Below are 17500 nucleotides of genomic sequence, written 5' to 3' on the forward strand. Positions count from 1 at the left end.
GGTAAAGGCAAAACCAAAGGCCATGTTGGCGAAGTAAATACAATATAGCAAGTAAAACACTGGAATGGTAGATTTGCAGTGGAAGAATGTGCAAAGTAGAGATAAAACATAATGGGGTGCAAAGGAGCAAAATAAATAAATAAATACAGTAGGGAAAGAGGTAGTTGTTTGGGCTAAATTATAGGTGGGCTATGTACAGTCATAGTTTAAATCATAGTTTCAGTTCAGTCATAGTTTCCTCCTACAGGGAACAGTAGTTATATGATTGGTCGTTGACTGCCCATGGTATGCTATACCCACGTTTCCTCCTACAGGGAACAGTAGTTATATCCATAACTGTACGGATGTATTTCACGTAGTATAAGCGCTTTGAGACCTACGTTCATTAGCATTAGCATTCTCATAGAGAATGACTGGCGGTGTTAGCCAGTTAGCATATTAGACTGTATCTAATGGTCGTTATCTATAGTCTGTATCCCTTATCAATCAAAGATCAATGCTTGAAATAGCAATGTTGTATAAGCGCTTGGAGACCTACGTTCATTAGAATTAGCATTCTCATAGAGAATGACTGGCGGTGTTAGCTAGTTAGCATATTAGACTGTATCTAATGGTGATTTATCTATAGTCTGTATCCCTTATCAATCAAAGATCAATGCTTGAAATAGCAATGTTGTATAAGCGCTTGGAGACCTACGTTCATTAGAATTAGCATTCTCATAGAGAATGACTGGCGGTGTTAGCCAGTTAGCATATTAGCGAAGTGTTTTATGACGATAACATCCGGATATTTGCAGTCTGTTGTGCCACGAAGCTAACGAGCTAACGCCGCCAGTCATTCTCTATGAGAATGCTAATGCTAACAAATGTCTGTTTCTGAGTGCTTATGCTACGTGAAAAAAAAATGTTCACATTTCTTTTCAATAATTTTCCTCAATACAGAATTAACATATCTTTTTAAAATTCTGTGCACGCTTTCTGTGCACGCTTTGCTTGTTAGGGTTAGGGTTAGGGTTAGGGTTAGGGTTAACTGGTCTAGGAACAGTGGGTTAACTGGTCTAGGAACAGTGTGTTAACTGGTCTAGGAACAGTGGGTTAACTGGTCTAGGAACATTGGGTTAACTGGTCTAGGAACAGTGGGGTTAACTGGTCTAGGAACAGTGGGTTAACTGGTCTAGGAACAGTGGGTTAACTGGTCTAGGAACAGTGGAACAGTGGGTTAACTGGTCTAGGAACAGTGGGTTAACTGGTCTAGGAACAGTGTGTTAACTGGTCTAGGAACAGTGGGGTTAACTGGTCTAGGAACAGTGGGTTAACTGGTCTAGGAACAGTGGGTTAACTGGTCTAGGAACAGTGGGTTAACTGGTCTAGGAACAGTGGGTTAACTGGTCTAGGAACAGTGGGTTAACTGGTCTAGGAACAGTGGGTTAACTGGTCTAGGAACAGTGGGTTAACTGGTCTAGGAACAGTGGGTTAACTGGTCTAGGAACAGTGGGTTAACTGGTCTAGGAACAGTGTGTTAACTGGTCTAGGAACAGTGGGTTAACTGGTCTAGGAACAGTGGGGTTAACTGGTCTAGGAACAGTGGGTTAACTGGTCTAGGAACAGTGGGGTTAACTGGTCTAGGAACAGTGGGTTAACTGGTCTAGGAACAGGGGTTAACTGGTCTAGGAACAGTGGGGTTAACTGGTCTAGGAGCAGTGGGTTAACTGGTCTAGGAACAGTGGGGTTAACTGGTCTAGGAACAGTGGGGTTAACTGGTCTAGGAACAGGGGTTAACTGGTCTAGGAACAGTGGGGTTAACTGGTCTAGGAACAGTGGGGTTAACTGGTCTAGGAACAGGGGTTAACTGGTCTAGGAACAGTGGGGTTAACTGGTCTAGGAGCAGTGGGTTAACTGGTCTAGGAACAGTGGGTTAACTGGTCTAGGAACAGGGGTTAACTGGTCTAGGAACAGTGGGTTAACTGCCTTGTTCAGGGGAACAGTGGGTTAACTGGTCTAGGAACAGTGGGTTAACTGGTCTAGGAAGAGTGGGTTAACTGGTCTAGGAACAGTGGGTTAACTGGTCTAGGAACAGTGGGGTTAACTGGTCTAGGAACAGTGGGTTAACTGGTCTAGGAACAGTGGGTTAACTGGTCTAGGAACAGTGTGTTAACTGGTCTAGGAACAGTGGGTTAACTGGTCTAGGAACAGTGGGGTTAACTGGTCTAGGAACAGTGGGTTAACTGGTCTAGGAGCAGTGGGTTAACTGGTCTAGGAACAGTGGGTTAACTGGTCTAGGAACAGGGGGTTAACTGGTCTAGGAACAGTGGGTTAACTGCCTTGTTCAGGGGAACAGTGGGTTAACTGGTCTAGGAACAGTGGGTTAACTGGTCTAGGAACAGTGGGTTAACTGGTCTAGGAACAGTGGGTTAACTGGTCTAGGAACAGGGGGTTAACTGGTCTAGGAACAGTGGGTTAACTGCCTTGTTCAGGGGAACAGTGGGTTAACTGGTCTAGGAACAGTGGGTTAACTGGTCTAGGAACAGTGGGTTAACTGGTCTAGGAACAGTGGGTTAACTGGTCTAGGAACAGTGGGTTAACTGGTCTAGGAACAGTGGGTTAACTGGTCTAGGAACAGTGGGTTAACTGGTCTAGGAACAGTGGGGTTAACTGGTCTAGGAACAGTGGGTTAACTGGTCTAGGAACAGTGGGTTAACTGGTCTAGGAACAGTGGGTTAACTGGTCTAGGAACAGTGGGGTTAACTGGTCTAGGAACAGTGGGTTAACTGGTCTAGGAACAGTGGGTTAACTGGTCTAGGAACAGTGGGTTAACTGGTCTAGGAACAGGGGGTTAACTGGTCTAGGAACAGTGGGTTAACTGCCTTGTTCAGGGGAACAGTGGGTTAACTGGTCTAGGAACAGTGGGTTAACTGGTCTAGGAACAGTGGGTTAACTGGTCTAGGAACAGTGGGTTAACTGGTCTAGGAACAGTGGGGTTAACTGGTCTAGGAACAGTGGGTTAACTGGTCTAGGAACAGTGGGGTTAACTGCCTTGTTCAGGGGAACAGTGGGTTAACTGGTCTAGGAACAGTGGGTTAACTGGTCTAGGAACAGTGGGTTAACTGGTCTAGGAACAGTGGGGTTAACTGGTCTAGGAACAGTGGGTTAACTGGTCTAGGAACAGTGGGGTTAACTGGTCTAGGAACAGGGGGTTAACTGGTCTAGGAACAGTGGGGTTAACTGGTCTAGGAACAGTGGGTTAACTGGTCTAGGAACAGTGGGGTTAACTGGTCTAGGAACAGTGGGTTAACTGGTCTAGGAACAGGGGGTTAACTGGTCTAGGAACAGTGGGTTAACTGGTCTAGGAACAGTGGGGTTAACTGGTCTAGGAACAGGGGGTTAACTGGTCTAGCAACAGTGGGTTAACTGGTCTAGGAACAGTGGGTTAACTGGTCTAGGAACAGTGGGGTTAACTGGTCTAGGAACAGGGGGTTACCTGGTCTAGGAACAGTGGGTTAACTGGTCTAGGAACAGTGGGGTTAACTGCCTTGTTCAGGGGAACAGTGGGTTAACTGGTCTAGGAACAGTGGGTTAACTGGTCTAGGAACAGTGGGTTAACTGGTCTAGGAACAGTGGGGTTAACTGGTCTAGGAACAGTGGGTTAACTGGTCTAGGAACAGTGGGGTTAACTGGTCTAGGAACAGTGGGTTAACTGGTCTAGGAACAGTGGGGTTAACTGGTCTAGGAACAGTGGGTTAACTGGTCTAGGAACAGTGGGGTTAACTGGTCTAAGAACAGTGGGTTAACTGGTCTAGGAACAGGGGGTTAACTGGTCTAGGAACAGTGGGTTAACTGGTCTAGGAACAGTGGGTTAACTGGTCTAGGAACAGTGGGTTAACTGGTCTAGGAACAGTGGGTTAACTGGTCTAGGAACAGTGGGTTAACTGGTCTAGGAACAGTGGGTTAACTGGTCTAGGAACAGTGGGTTAACTGGTCTAGGAACAGTGGGTTAACTGGTCTAGGAACAGTGGGTTAACTGGTCTAGGAACAGGGGGTTAACTAGTCTAGGAACAGGGGGTTAACTAGTCTAGGAACAGGGGGTTAACTGGTCTAGGAACAGGGGGTTAACTGGTCTAGGAACAGTGGAACAGTGGGTTAACTGGTCTAGGAACAGTGGGATAACTGGTCTAGGAACAGTGGGTTAACTGGTCTAGGAACAGTGGGTTAACTGGTCTAGGAACAGTGGGGTTAACTGCTCTAGGAACAGTGGGGTTAACTGCTCTAGGAACAGTGGGGTTAACTGGTCTAGGAACAGTGGGGTTAACTGGTCTAGGAACAGTGGGGTTAACTGGTCTAGGAACAGTGGGGTAACTGGTCTAGGAACAGTGGGGTTAACTGGTCTAGGAACAGTGGGGGGTTAACTGGTCTAGGAACAGTGGTTAACTGGTCTAGGAACAGTGGGTTAACTGGTCTAGGAACAGTGGGTTAACTGGTCTAGGAACAGTGGGTTAACTGGTCTAGGAACAGTGGGTTAACTGGTCTAGGAACAGTGGGTTAACTGGTCTAGGAACAGTGGGTTAACTGGCCTAGGAACAGTGGGTTAACTGGTCTAGGAACAGTGGGTTAACTGGTCTAGGAACAGTGGGTTAACTGCCTTGTTCAGGGGCAGAACTACCTCTACACTCTAACCACTAGGCTACCTGCCTCCTCTACACTCTAACCACTAGGCTACCTACCTCCTCTACACTCTAACCACTAGACTACCTGCCTCCTCTACACTCTAACCACTAGACTACCTGCCTCCTCTAACCACTAGACTACCTGCCTCCTCTACACTCTAATCACTAGGCTACCTGCCTCCTCTAACCACTAGGCTACCTGCTTCCTCTAACCACTAGGCTACCTGCCTCCTCTACACTCTAACCACTAGACTACCTGCCTCCTCTAACCACTAGACTACCTGCCTCCTCTACACTCTAATCACTAGGCTACCTGCCTCCTCTACACTCTAACCACTAGGCTACCCTACCTCCTCAACACTCTAACCACTAGGCTACCTACCTCCTCTACACTCTAACCACTAGACTACCTGCCTCCTCTAACCACTAGACTACCTGCCTCCTCTAACCACTAGGCTACCTGCCTCCTCTACACTCTAACCACTAGACTACCTGCCTCCTCTACACTCTAACCACTAGGCTACCCTACCTCCTCTACACTCTAACCACTAGGCTACCCTACCTCCTCTACACTCTAGCCACTAGGCTACCCTACCTCCTCTACACTCTAACCACTAGACTACCTACCTCCTCTACACTCTAACCACTAGGCTACCCTACCTCCTCTACACTCTAACCACTAGGCTACCCTACCTCCTCTACACTCTAAACACTAGACTACCTGCCTCCTCTACACTCTAACCACTAGACTACCTGCCTCCTCTACACTCTAACCACTAGGCTACCTACCTCCTCTACACTCTAACCACTAGGCTACCTACCTCCTCTACACTCTAACCACTAGGCTACCTACCTCCTCTACACTCTAACCACTAGGCTACCTACCTCCTCTACACTCTAACCACTAGGCTACCTACCTCCTCTACACTCTAACCACTAGGCTACCTGCCTCCTCTACACTCTAACCACTAGACTACCTGCCTCCTCTACACTCTAACCACTAGGCTACCTACCTCCTCTACACTCTAACCACTAGGCTACCTACCTCCTCTACACTCTAACCACTAGACTACCTACCTCCTCTACACTCTAACCACTAGGCTACCTACCTCCTCTACACTCTAACCACTAGGCTACCTACCTCCTCTACACTCTAACCACTAGACTACCTGCCTCCTCTACACTCTAACCACTAGTCTACCTGCCTCCTCTACGCTCTAACCACTAGGCTACCTACCTCCTCTACACTCTAACCACTAGACTACCTGCCTCCTCTAACCACTAGACTACCTGCCTCCTCTAACCACTAGGCTACCTGCCTCCTCTACACTCTAACCACTAGACTACCTGCCTCCTCTACACTCTAACCACTAGGCTACCCTACCTCCTCTACACTCTAACCACTAGGCTACCCTACCTCCTCTACACTCTAACCACTAGGCTACCCTACCTCCTCTACACTCTAACCACTAGACTACCTACCTCCTCTACACTCTAACCACTAGGCTACCCTACCTCCTCTACACTCTAACCACTAGGCTACCTGCCTCCTCTACACTCTAACCACTAGGCTACCTGCCTCCTCTACACTCTAACCACTAGACTACCTGCCTCCTCTACACTCTAACCACTAGACTACCTGCCTCCTCTACACTCTAACCACTAGACTACCTGCCTCCTCTACACTCTAACCACTAGGCTACCTACCTCCTCTACACTCTAACCACTAGGCTACCTACCTCCTCTACACTCTAACCACTAGGCTACCTACCTCCTCTACACTCTAACCACTAGGCTACCTGCCTCCTCTACACTCTAACCACTAGGCTCCCTACCTCCTCTACACTCTAACCACTAGGCTACCTACCTCCTCTACACTCTAACCACTAGACTACCTGCCTCCTCTACACTCTAACCACTAGGCTACCTACCTCCTCTACACTCTAACCACTAGGCTACCTACCTCCTCTACACTCTAACCACTAGTCTACCTGCCTCCTCTACACTCTAACCACTAGGCTACCTACCTCCTCTACACTCTAACCACTAGACTACCTGCCTCCTCTACACTCTAACCACTAGACTACCTGCCTCCTCTACACTCTAACCACTAGGCTACCTACCTCCTCTACACTCTAACCACTAGGCTACCTACCTCCTCTACACTCTAACCACTAGGCTACCTACCTCCTCTACACTCTAACCACTAGGCTACCTACCTCCTCTACACTCTAACCACTAGACTACCTGCCTCCTCTACACTCTAACCACTAGACTACCTGCCTCCTCTACACTCTAACCACTAGGCTACCTGCCTCCTCTACACTCTAACCACTAGGCTACCTACCTCCTCTACACTCTAACCACTAGGCTACCCTGCCGCCTCTACACTCTAACCACTAGACTACCTGCCTCCTCTACACTCTAACCACTAGGCTACCTGCCTCCTCTACACTCTAACCACTAGACTACCTGCCTCCTCTACACTCTAACCACTAGGCTACCTACCTCCTCTACACTCTAACCACTAGACTACCTGCCTCCTCTACACTCTAACCACTAGACTACCTACCTCCTCTACACTCTAACCACTAGGCTACCTACCTCCTCTACACTCTAACTACTAGGCTACCTTCCTCCTCTACACTCTAACCACTAGACTACCTGCCTCCTCTACACTCTAACCACTAGACTACCTGCCTCCTACACTCTAACCACTAGGCTACCTGCCTCCTCTACACTCTAACCACTAGACTACCTACCTCCTCTACACTCTAACCACTAGGCTACCTACCTCCTCTACACTCTAACCACTAGGCTACCTACCTCCTCTACACTCTAACCACTAGGCTCCCTACCTCCTCTACACTCTAACCACTAGACTACCTGCCTCCTCTAACCACTAGGCTACCTGCCTCCTCTACACTCTAACCACTAGACTACCTACCTCCTCTACACTCTAACCACTAGGCTACCTACCTCCTCTACACTCTAACCACTAGGCTACCTACCTCCTCTACACTCTAACCACTAGACTACCTACCTCCTCTACACTCTAACCACTAGGCTACCTACCTCCTCTACACTCTAACCACTAGGCTACCTACCTCCTCTACACTCTAACCACTAGGCTACCTACCTCCTCTACACTCTAACCACTAGGCTACCTACCTCCTCTACACTCTAACCACTAGGTTACCTGCCTCCTCTACACTCTAACCACTAGACTACCTGCCTCCTCTACACTCTAACCACTAGGCTACCTGCCTCCTCTACACTCTAACCACTAGGCTACCTACCTCCTCTACACTCTAACCACTAGGCTACCTACCTCCTCTACACTCTAACCACTAGACTACCTACCTCCTCTACACTCTAACCACTAGGCTACCTACCTCCTCTACACTCTAACCACTAGGCTACCTACCTCCTCTACACTCTAACCACTAGGCTACCTACCTCCTCTACACTCTAACCACTAGACTACCTACCTCCTCTACACTCTAACCACTAGACTACCTGCCTCCTCTACACTCTAACCACTAGACTACCTGCCTCCTCTAACCACTAGGCTACCTGCCTCCTCTACACTCTAACCACTAGACTACCTACCTCCTCTACACTCTAACCACTAGGCTACCTACCTCCTCTACACTCTAACCACTAGGCTACCTACCTCCTCTACACTCTAACCACTAGGCTCCCTACCTCCTCTACACTCTAACCACTAGACTACCTGCCTCCTCTAACCACTAGGCTACCTGCCTCCTCTACACTCTAACCACTAGGCTACCTGCCTCCTCTACACTCTAACCACTAGACTACCTACCTCCTCTACACTCTAACCACTAGGCTACCTACCTCCTCTACACTCTAACCACTAGGCTACCTACCTCCTCTACACTCTAACCACTAGACTACCTACCTCCTCTACACTCTAACCACTAGGCTACCTACCTCCTCTACACTCTAACCACTAGGCTACCTACCTCCTCTACACTCTAACCACTAGGTTACCTGCCTCCTCTACACTCTAACCACTAGACTACCTGCCTCCTCTACACTCTAACCACTAGGCTACCTGCCTCCTCTACACTCTAACCACTAGGCTACCTACCTCCTCTACACTCTAACCACTAGGCTACCTACCTCCTCTACACTCTAACCACTAGACTACCTACCTCCTCTACACTCTAACCACTAGGCTACCTACCTCCTCTACACTCTAACCACTAGGCTACCTACCTCCTCTACACTCTAACCACTAGGCTACCTACCTCCTCTACACTCTAACCACTAGACTACCTACCTCCTCTACACTCTAACCACTAGGCTACCTACCTCCTCTACACTCTAACCACTAGGCTACCTACCTCCTCTACACTCTAACCACTAGGCTACCTACCTCCTCTACACTCTAACCACTAGGCTACCTACCTCCTCTACACTCTAACCACTAGGCTACCTACCTCCTCTACACTCTAACCACTAGGCTACCTACCTCCTCTACACTCTAACCACTAGGCTACCTACCTCCTCTACACTCTAACCACTAGACTACCTGCCTCCTCTACACTCTAACCACTAGACTACCTACCTCCTCTACACTCTAACCACTAGGCTACCTACCTCCTCTACACTCTAACCACTAGACTACCTACCTCCTCTACACTCTAACCACTAGGCTACCTACCTCCTCTACACTCTAACCACTAGGCTACCTACCTCCTCTACACTCTAACCACTAGGCTACCTACCTCCTCTACACTCTAACCACTAGACTACCTACCTCCTCTACACTCTAACCACTAGACTACCTGCCTCCTCTACACTCTAACCACTAGACTACCTGCCTCCTCTAACCACTAGACTACCTGCCTCCTCTACACTCTAACCACTAGACTACCTACCTCCTCTACACTCTAACCACTAGGCTACCTACCTCCCTCTACACTCTAACCACTAGGCTACCTACCTCCTCTACACTCTAACCACTAGGCTCCCTACCTCCTCTACACTCTAACCACTAGACTACCTGCCTCCTCTAACCACTAGGCTACCTGCCTCCTCTACACTCTAACCACTAGGCTACCTGCCTCCTCTACACTCTAACCACTAGACTACCTACCTCCTCTACACTCTAACCACTAGGCTACCTACCTCCTCTACACTCTAACCACTAGGCTACCTACCTCCTCTACACTCTAACCACTAGACTACCTACCTCCTCTACACTCTAACCACTAGGCTACCTACCTCCTCTACACTCTAACCACTAGGCTACCTACCTCCTCTACACTCTAACCACTAGGCTACCTGCCTCCTCTACACTCTAACCACTAGACTACCTGCCTCCTCTACACTCTAACCACTAGGCTACCTGCCTCCTCTACACTCTAACCACTAGGCTACCTACCTCCTCTACACTCTAACCACTAGGCTACCTACCTCCTCTACACTCTAACCACTAGACTACCTACCTCCTCTACACTCTAACCACTAGGCTACCTACCTCCTCTACACTCTAACCACTAGGCTACCTACCTCCTCTACACTCTAACCACTAGGCTACCTACCTCCTCTACACTCTAACCACTAGGCTACCTACCTCCTCTACACTCTAACCACTAGGCTACCTACCTCCTCTACACTCTAACCACTAGGCTACCTGCCGATCCACTGTTGTTGCCACGGGGTCATAATTATATTCTGCAGTGTGGTCACACATTTTTACATATTGTGTGTGTGTGTGTGTGTGTGTGTCTCCAGGTCAGAGTGTGAGGAGCGCCTGAGGGCGGAGCTTAAGGCGGAGCTTGATGCGGCTGTTGCCACGAGCAACCAGAGAGAGCAGGAGCTGCAGACTCAACTAGCCGATCTCCAATCACAGGTAATCTACTCAACTAGCCAATCACCAAAATCACAGATAATTTACTCAACTAGCCAATCACCAATCACAGGTAATTTACTCAACTAGCCAATCACCAATCACAGGTAATTTACTCAACTAGCCAATCACCAATCACAGGTAATTTACTCAACTAGCCAATCACCAATCACAGGTAATCTACTCAACTAGCCAATCACCCATCACAGGTAATTTACACAACTAGCCAATCACCAATTACAGGTAATTTACTCAACTAGCCAATCACCAATCACAGGTAATTTACTTAACTAGCCAATCACCAATCACAGGTAATTTACTCAACTAGCCAATCACAAATCACAGGTAATCTACTCAACTAGCCAATCACAGATGATCTACTCAACTAGCCAATCACCAATCAAAGGTAATCTACTGAGATGTCTGGGGGGGTCTGATCTAATCTCACTATTGATCTGAGATGTCTGGAGGGGGGATCTGTTCTAACCTCACTATTGATCTGAGATGTCTGGGGGGGTCTGATCTAATCTCACTATTGATCTGAGATGTCTGGAGGGGGGATCTGTTCTAACCTCACTATTGATCTGAGATGTCTGGGGGGGTCTGATCTAATCTCACTATTGATCTGAGATGTCTGGAGGGGGATCTGTTCTAACCTTACTATTGATTTGAGATGTCTGGGGGATCTGATCTAACCTCTATTGATCTGAGATGTCTGGGGGAGAGGGGGATCTGATCTATCCTTACTATTGATCTGAGATGTCTGGGGGGAATCTGATCTATCTTACTATTGATCTGAGATTGATCTGAGATGATCTGAGATGTCTGGGGGGGGATCTGATCTATCCTTACTATTGATCTGAGATGTCTGGGGGATCTGTTCTAACCCACTATTGATCTGAGAGGTCTGGGGAGGGGGGGATCTGATCTATCCTTACTATTGATCTGAGATGTCTGGGGGGATCTGATCTATCCTTACTATTGATCTGAGATGTCTGGGGGGATCTGTTCTAACCCCACCATTGATCTGAGATGTCTGGGGGGGGATCTGATCTATCCTCACTATTGATCTGAGATGTCTGGAGGGGGGGTCTGATCTATCCTCACTATTGATTTGAGATGTCTGGGGGGATCTGATCTAACCTCTATTGATCTGAGATGTCTGGGGGGGGGGATCTGATCTATCCTTACTATTGATCTGAGATGTCTGGGGGATCTGTTCTAACCCCACCATTGATCTGAGATGTCTGGGGGATCTGATCTAACCTCACTATTGATCTGAGATGTCTGGGGGGATCTGATCTAACCTCACTATTGATCTGAGGGGTCTGGGGGGATCTGTTCTAACCCCACTATTGATCTGAGATGTCTGGGGGGACTGATCTAACCTCACTATTGATCTGAGATGTCTGGGGGGAATCTGATCTAACCTCACTATTGATCTGAGATGTCTGGGGGATCTGTTCTAACCTCACTATTGATCTGAGATGTCTGGGGGGGGACTGATCTAACCTCACTATTGATCTGAGATGTCTAGGGGGGCAGTTAGGAGGTGGGAAATATATTTTTTACATCGAACCCTTAAACTAACAAGACAGTTGAATCATGCCCTGTTTGAGTGAGCTAACTTCCTGTTGTAGGTGGAGAGGAAGGCGGGGCCAGCAGAGGGTCACCATGACGACAGCGAGATTGACAGGCTGCGGAGGGAGGTGCAGGAGACCAGAGACATGAACCAGAGACTGAGAGAGCAGCTGCAGGTTCACACTCACACACCCACCCCCACACACACACACACACATAGTCACTCTCACACACACTCACTCACTCACTCACTCACTCACTCACTCACTCACTCACTCACTCACTCACTCACTCACTCACTCACTCACTCACTCACTCACTCACTCACTCACACATAGTCACTAAGTTCTCCCACTTAAAAAGATGAGAGAGGCCTGTAATTTTCATCATAGGTACACTTCAACTATGACAGACAAAATGAGAAAAAAAATCCAGAAAATCACATTGTAGGATTTTTAATGAATTTATTTGCAAATTATGGTGGAAAATAGGTATTTGGTCACCAACAAACAAGCAAGATTTCTGGCTCTCACAGACCTGTAACTTCTTCTTTAATAACCTCTTAGAGCCACTGAGACGCCAGCGTCTCACCTCGCCAACAGGAAATGGAAATGTGCAACGCCAAATGCTAATAGTACTCGATAAAACTCAAACTTTCATTAAAACACACATGCAGGGTACTGTAAAGCTACACTCGTTGTGAATCTAGCCAACATGTCAGATGATTTAAAATGCCTGTCCGCGAAAGCATGAGAAGCTATTATCTGATAGCATGCACCCCCCCGAAATACCGGAACGAGTTGTAAACAAAAGAATTAGCGTAGCCGGCGCTACACAAAACGCAGAAATAAAATATAAAAAATACCTTTGATGAGCTTCTTTGTTGGCACTCCTATATGTCCCATAAACATCACAATTGGTCCTTTTTTTCGATTAATTCCGTCCATGTATACCCAAAATGTCCATTTATGAAGCCCGTCTGATCCAGAAAAAAACAGCTTTCCAAAACGCAACGTAATTTTTTTAAATTAAAAAAGTTGCCTATAAACTTTGCTAAAACACTACTTTTGTAATCCAACTTTAGTAAACGTTAATAATCGATCAAGTTGATCACGGGGCGATCTGTATTCAATAGCAGCAGGTCTTGAAATCTTGTTCGATATTCTCTCTTTCAAAAACTTCCTCCTGTGTACCCGATGACAGGAAGTGCTTATTTCTCATTTCACCAAGGATTAACTTCAACCCAATTGCCAAGACTGGCGACATCGTGTGGAAGCTGTAGGAACTGTAAACTGGACGCTATCTATTTTCCATAGACAATACAGGGACCTCGCGGAGGGATATATATATATATTTTTGTGAACAGTTTTTCCTTGGGGTTTTGCCTGCTACACACGTTCTGTTATAGCCACAGACATGCTTTAACCAGGTCTAGAAACCTCAGAGTGTTCTCTATCCACACATACTAATCATATGCATATACTATATTCCTGGCATGAGTAGCAGGCCGTTGAAATTTTGCACGATTTTTAACAAAAAGTTGAAAAAAATGCACCCGATCTTTAATTAAGAGGCTCCTCTGTCCTCCACTCGTTACCTGTGTTAATGGCACCTGTTTGAACATTATCAGTATAAAAGACACCTGTCCACAACCTCAAACAGTCACACTCCAAACTCCACTATGACCAAGACCAAAAAGTTGTCAAAGGACACCAAAAACAAAATTGTAGACCTGCACCAGGCTGGGAAGACCGAATCTGCAATAGGTAAACAGCTTGGTTTACATTTACATTACATTTAAGTCATTTAGCAGACGCTCTTATCCAGAGCGACTTACAAATTGGTGCATTCACCTTATGACATCCAGTAGAATAGTCACTTTACAATAGTGCATCTAAATCTTAAAGGGGGGTGAGAAGGATTACTTATCCTATCCTAGGTATTCCTTAAAGAGGTGGGGTTTCAGGTGTCTCCGGAAGGTGGTGATTGACTCCGCTGTCCTGGCGTCGTGAGGGAGTTTGTTCCACCATTGGGGGCCAGAGCAGCGAACAGTTTTGACTGGGCTGGCGGGAACTGTACTTCCTCAGTGGTAGGGAGGCGAGCAGGCCAGAGGTGGATGAACGCAGTGCCCTTGTTTGGGTGTAGGGCCTGATCAGAGCCTGGAGGTACTGAGGTGCCGTTCCCCTCACAGCTCCGTAGGCAAGCACCATGGTCTTGTAGCAGATGCGAGCTTCAACTGGAAGCCAGTGGAGAGAGCGGAGGGAGGGTGACGTGAGAGAACTTGGGAAGGTTGAACACCAGACGGGCTGCGGCGTTCTGGATGAGTTGTAGGGGTTTAATGGCACAGGCAGGGAGCCCAGCCAACAGAGAGTTGCAGTAATCCAGACGGGAGATGACAAGTGCCTGGATTAGGACCTGCGCCGCTTCCTGTGTGAGGCAGGGTCGTACTCTGCGGATGTTGTAGAGCATGAACCTACAGGAACGGGCCACCGCCTTGATGTTAGTTGAGAACGACAGGGTGTTGTCCAGGATCACGCCAAGGTTCTTAGCGCTCTGGGAGGAGGACACAATGGAGTTGTCAACCGTGATGGCGAGATCATGGAACGGGCAGTCCTTCCCGGGAGGAAGAGCAGCTCCGTCTTGCCGAGGTTCAGCTTGAGGTGGTGATCCGTCATCCACACTGATATGTCTGCCAGACATGCAGAGATGCGATTCGCCACCTGGTCATCAGAAGGGGAAAGGAGAAGATTAATTGTGTGTCGTCTGCATAGCAATGATAGGAGAGACCATGTGAGGTTATGACAGAGCCAAGTGACTTGGTGTATAGCGAGAATAGGAGAGGGCCTAGAACAGAGCCCTGGGGGACACCAGTGGTGAGAGCGCGTGGTGAGGAGACAGATTCTCGCCACGCCACCTGGTAGGAGCGACCTGTCAGGTAGGACGCAATCCAAGCGTGGGCCGCGAGGAGATGCCCAACTCGGAGAGGGTGGAGAGGAGGATCTGATGGTTCACAGTATCGAAGGCAGCCGATAGGTCTAGAAGGATGAGAGCAGAGGGAGATAGTTAGCTTTAGCGGTGCGGAGCGCCTCCGTGATACAGAGAAGAGCAGTCTCAGTTGAATGACTAGTCTTGAAACCTGACTGATTTGGATCAAGAAGGTCATTCAGAGAGAGATAGCGGGAGAGCTGGCCAAGGACGGCACGTTCAAGAGTTTTGGAGAGAAAAGAAAGAAGGGATACTGGTCTGTAGTTGTTGACATCGGAGGGATTGAGTGTAGGTTTTTTCAGAAGGGGTGCAACTCTCGCTCTCTTGAGGACGGAAGGGACGTAGCCAGCGGTCAGGGATGAGTTGATGAGCGAGGTGAGGTAAGGGAGAAGGTCTCCGGAAATGGTCTGGAGAAGAGAGGAGGGGATAGGGTCAGCGGGCAGGTTGTTGGGCGGCCGGCCGTCACAAGACGCGAGATTTCATCTGGAGAGAGAGGGAGAAAGAGGTCAGAGCACAGGGTAGGGCAGTGTGAGCAGAACCAGCGGTGCCGTTTGACTTAGCAAACGAGGATCGGATGTCGTCGACCTTCTTTTCAAAATGGTTGACGTAGTCATCTGCAGAGGGGAGGGCGGAGGGGGGGCAAAGAGCTTCCTAGGGTTAGAGGCAGATGCTTGGAATTTGGAGTGGTAGAAAGTGGCTTTAGCAGCAGAGACAGAGGAGGAAAATGTAGAGAGGAGGGAGTGAAAGGATGCCAGGTCCGCAGGAGGCGAGTTTTCCTCCATTTCCGCTCGGCTGCCCGGAGCCCTGTTCTGTGAGCTCGCAATGAGTCGTCGAGCCACGGGGGCGGGAGGGAGGACCGAGCCATCCTGGAGGATAGGGGACATAGGGAGTCAAAGGATGCAGTAAGGAGGAGATGAGGGTTGAGGAGGCAGAATCAGGAGATAGGTTGGAGAAGGTATGAGCAGAGGGAAGAGATGATAGGATGGAAGAGGAGAGAGTAGCGGGGAGAGAGAGCGAAGGTTGGGACGGCGCGATACCATCCGAGTAGGGGCAGTGTGGGAGGTGTTAGATGAGAGCGAGAGGGAAAAGGATACAAGGTAGTGGTCGGAGACTTGGAGGGGAGTTGCAATGAGGTTAGTGGAAGAACAGCATCTAGTAAAGATGAGGTCGAGCGTATTGCCTGCCTTGTGAGTAGGGGGAAGGTGAGAGGGTGAGGTCAAAGAGGAGAGGAGTGGAAAGAAGGAGGCAGAGAGGAATGAGTCAAAGGTAGACGTGGGGAGGTTAAAGTCGCCCAGCACTGTGAGAGGTGAGCCGTCCTCAGGAAAGGAGCTTATCAAGGTATCAAGCTCATTGATGAACTCTCCGAGGGAACCTGGAGGGCGATAAATGATAAGGATGTTAAGTTGAAAGGGCTGGTAACTGTGAAGCATGGTTAACATAGACGAGGACTGGAGGAGTGCCACCATAGGCTGGGCGGACGAAGAGAAAGATGAAGTGTTGTCTGATCCATGTTTTGTTGGCCGCATGAACTCTGCCTTGGCATCGGCAGTTCCAGAGGCTACCGGAGACCTGGAATTCCACGTGGGTCGTGCGCGCTGGGACCACCAGATTAGGGTGGCGCGGCCACGCGGTGTGGAGCGTTTGTATGGTCTGTGCAGAGAGGAGAGAACAGGGATAGACAGACACATAGTTGACAGGCTACAGAAGAGGCTACGCTAATGCAAAGGAGATTGGAATGACAAGTGGACTACACGTCTCGAATGTTCAGAAAGTTAAGCTTACGTAGCAAGAATCTTATTGACTAAAATGATTAAAATGATACAGTACTGCTGAAGTAGGCTAGCTGGCAGTAGCTGCGTTGTTGACACTACACTAATCAAGTCGTTCCGTTGAGTGTAATAGTTTCTGCAGTGCTGCTATTCGGGGGCTAGCTGGCTAGCTAGCAGTGTTGTTTACGTTACGTTGCGTAAAAGAACGACAATAGCTGGCTAGCTAACCTAGAAAATCGCTCTAGACTACACAATTATCTTTGATACAAAAGACGGCTATGTAGCTAGCTATGTAGCTAGCTACGATCAAACAAATCAAACCGTTGTACTGTAATGAAATGAAATGAAAATGTGATACTACCTGTGAATGCGACCGGGTTGTTGAGTTCTATTCAGTAGACGTTGGCTAGCTGTTAGCTGTTAGCTGTTGGCTAGCTAGCAGAGTCTCCTACGTTAAGGACGACAAAATAGCTGGCTAGCTAACCTCGGTAAATTAAGATAATCACTCCAAGACTACACACTCTAAACTACACAATTATCTTGGATACAAAGACAGCTATGTAGCTAGCTAACACTAAACTAATCAAGTCGTTCAGTTGAGTGTAATAGTTACTACAGTG

The 17500-nt window shown here is 48.2% G+C and overlaps 1 protein-coding gene and 1 long non-coding RNA gene across 6 annotated transcripts in view; one reads left to right on the top strand and one right to left on the bottom strand.

Annotated features, from left to right (window-relative positions):
* LOC127925288 (trichohyalin-like) overlaps window positions 1-17500 on the top strand; it is a 35305-nt gene that overhangs the window by 11388 nt on the left and 6417 nt on the right. Inside the window, exons 7-8 of the mRNA XM_052510152.1 lie at window positions 10431-10548; window positions 12186-12302. Coding sequence (XP_052366112.1) covers window positions 10431-10548; window positions 12186-12302 — 235 coding nt within the window. The remainder of the gene's footprint in view (window positions 1-10430; window positions 10549-12185; window positions 12303-17500) is intronic.
* Window positions 4690-10152, bottom strand: LOC127925293 (uncharacterized). 5 transcript variants are annotated; one of them, XR_008120349.1, is made up of 4 exons: window positions 9127-9463; window positions 6881-7229; window positions 6237-6336; window positions 4690-4746 (listed from the first exon to the last, which is right to left on the bottom strand). It is a non-coding gene; the product is annotated as an uncharacterized LOC127925293 (long non-coding RNA). The 5 variants fall into 5 exon arrangements; XR_008120350.1 differs by lacking the exons at window positions 4690-4746; window positions 9127-9463 and adding exons at window positions 9722-10009; window positions 10042-10152 and having other exon boundaries at window positions 5987-6336; window positions 6881-7197; XR_008120348.1 differs by lacking the exon at window positions 4690-4746 and having other exon boundaries at window positions 5987-6336; window positions 9127-9318; window positions 9415-9584.

This window comes from Oncorhynchus keta, unplaced genomic scaffold, assembly GCF_023373465.1.
Source record: "Oncorhynchus keta strain PuntledgeMale-10-30-2019 unplaced genomic scaffold, Oket_V2 Un_contig_5411_pilon_pilon, whole genome shotgun sequence".
NCBI classification, from domain to species: domain Eukaryota; kingdom Metazoa; phylum Chordata; class Actinopteri; order Salmoniformes; family Salmonidae; genus Oncorhynchus; species Oncorhynchus keta.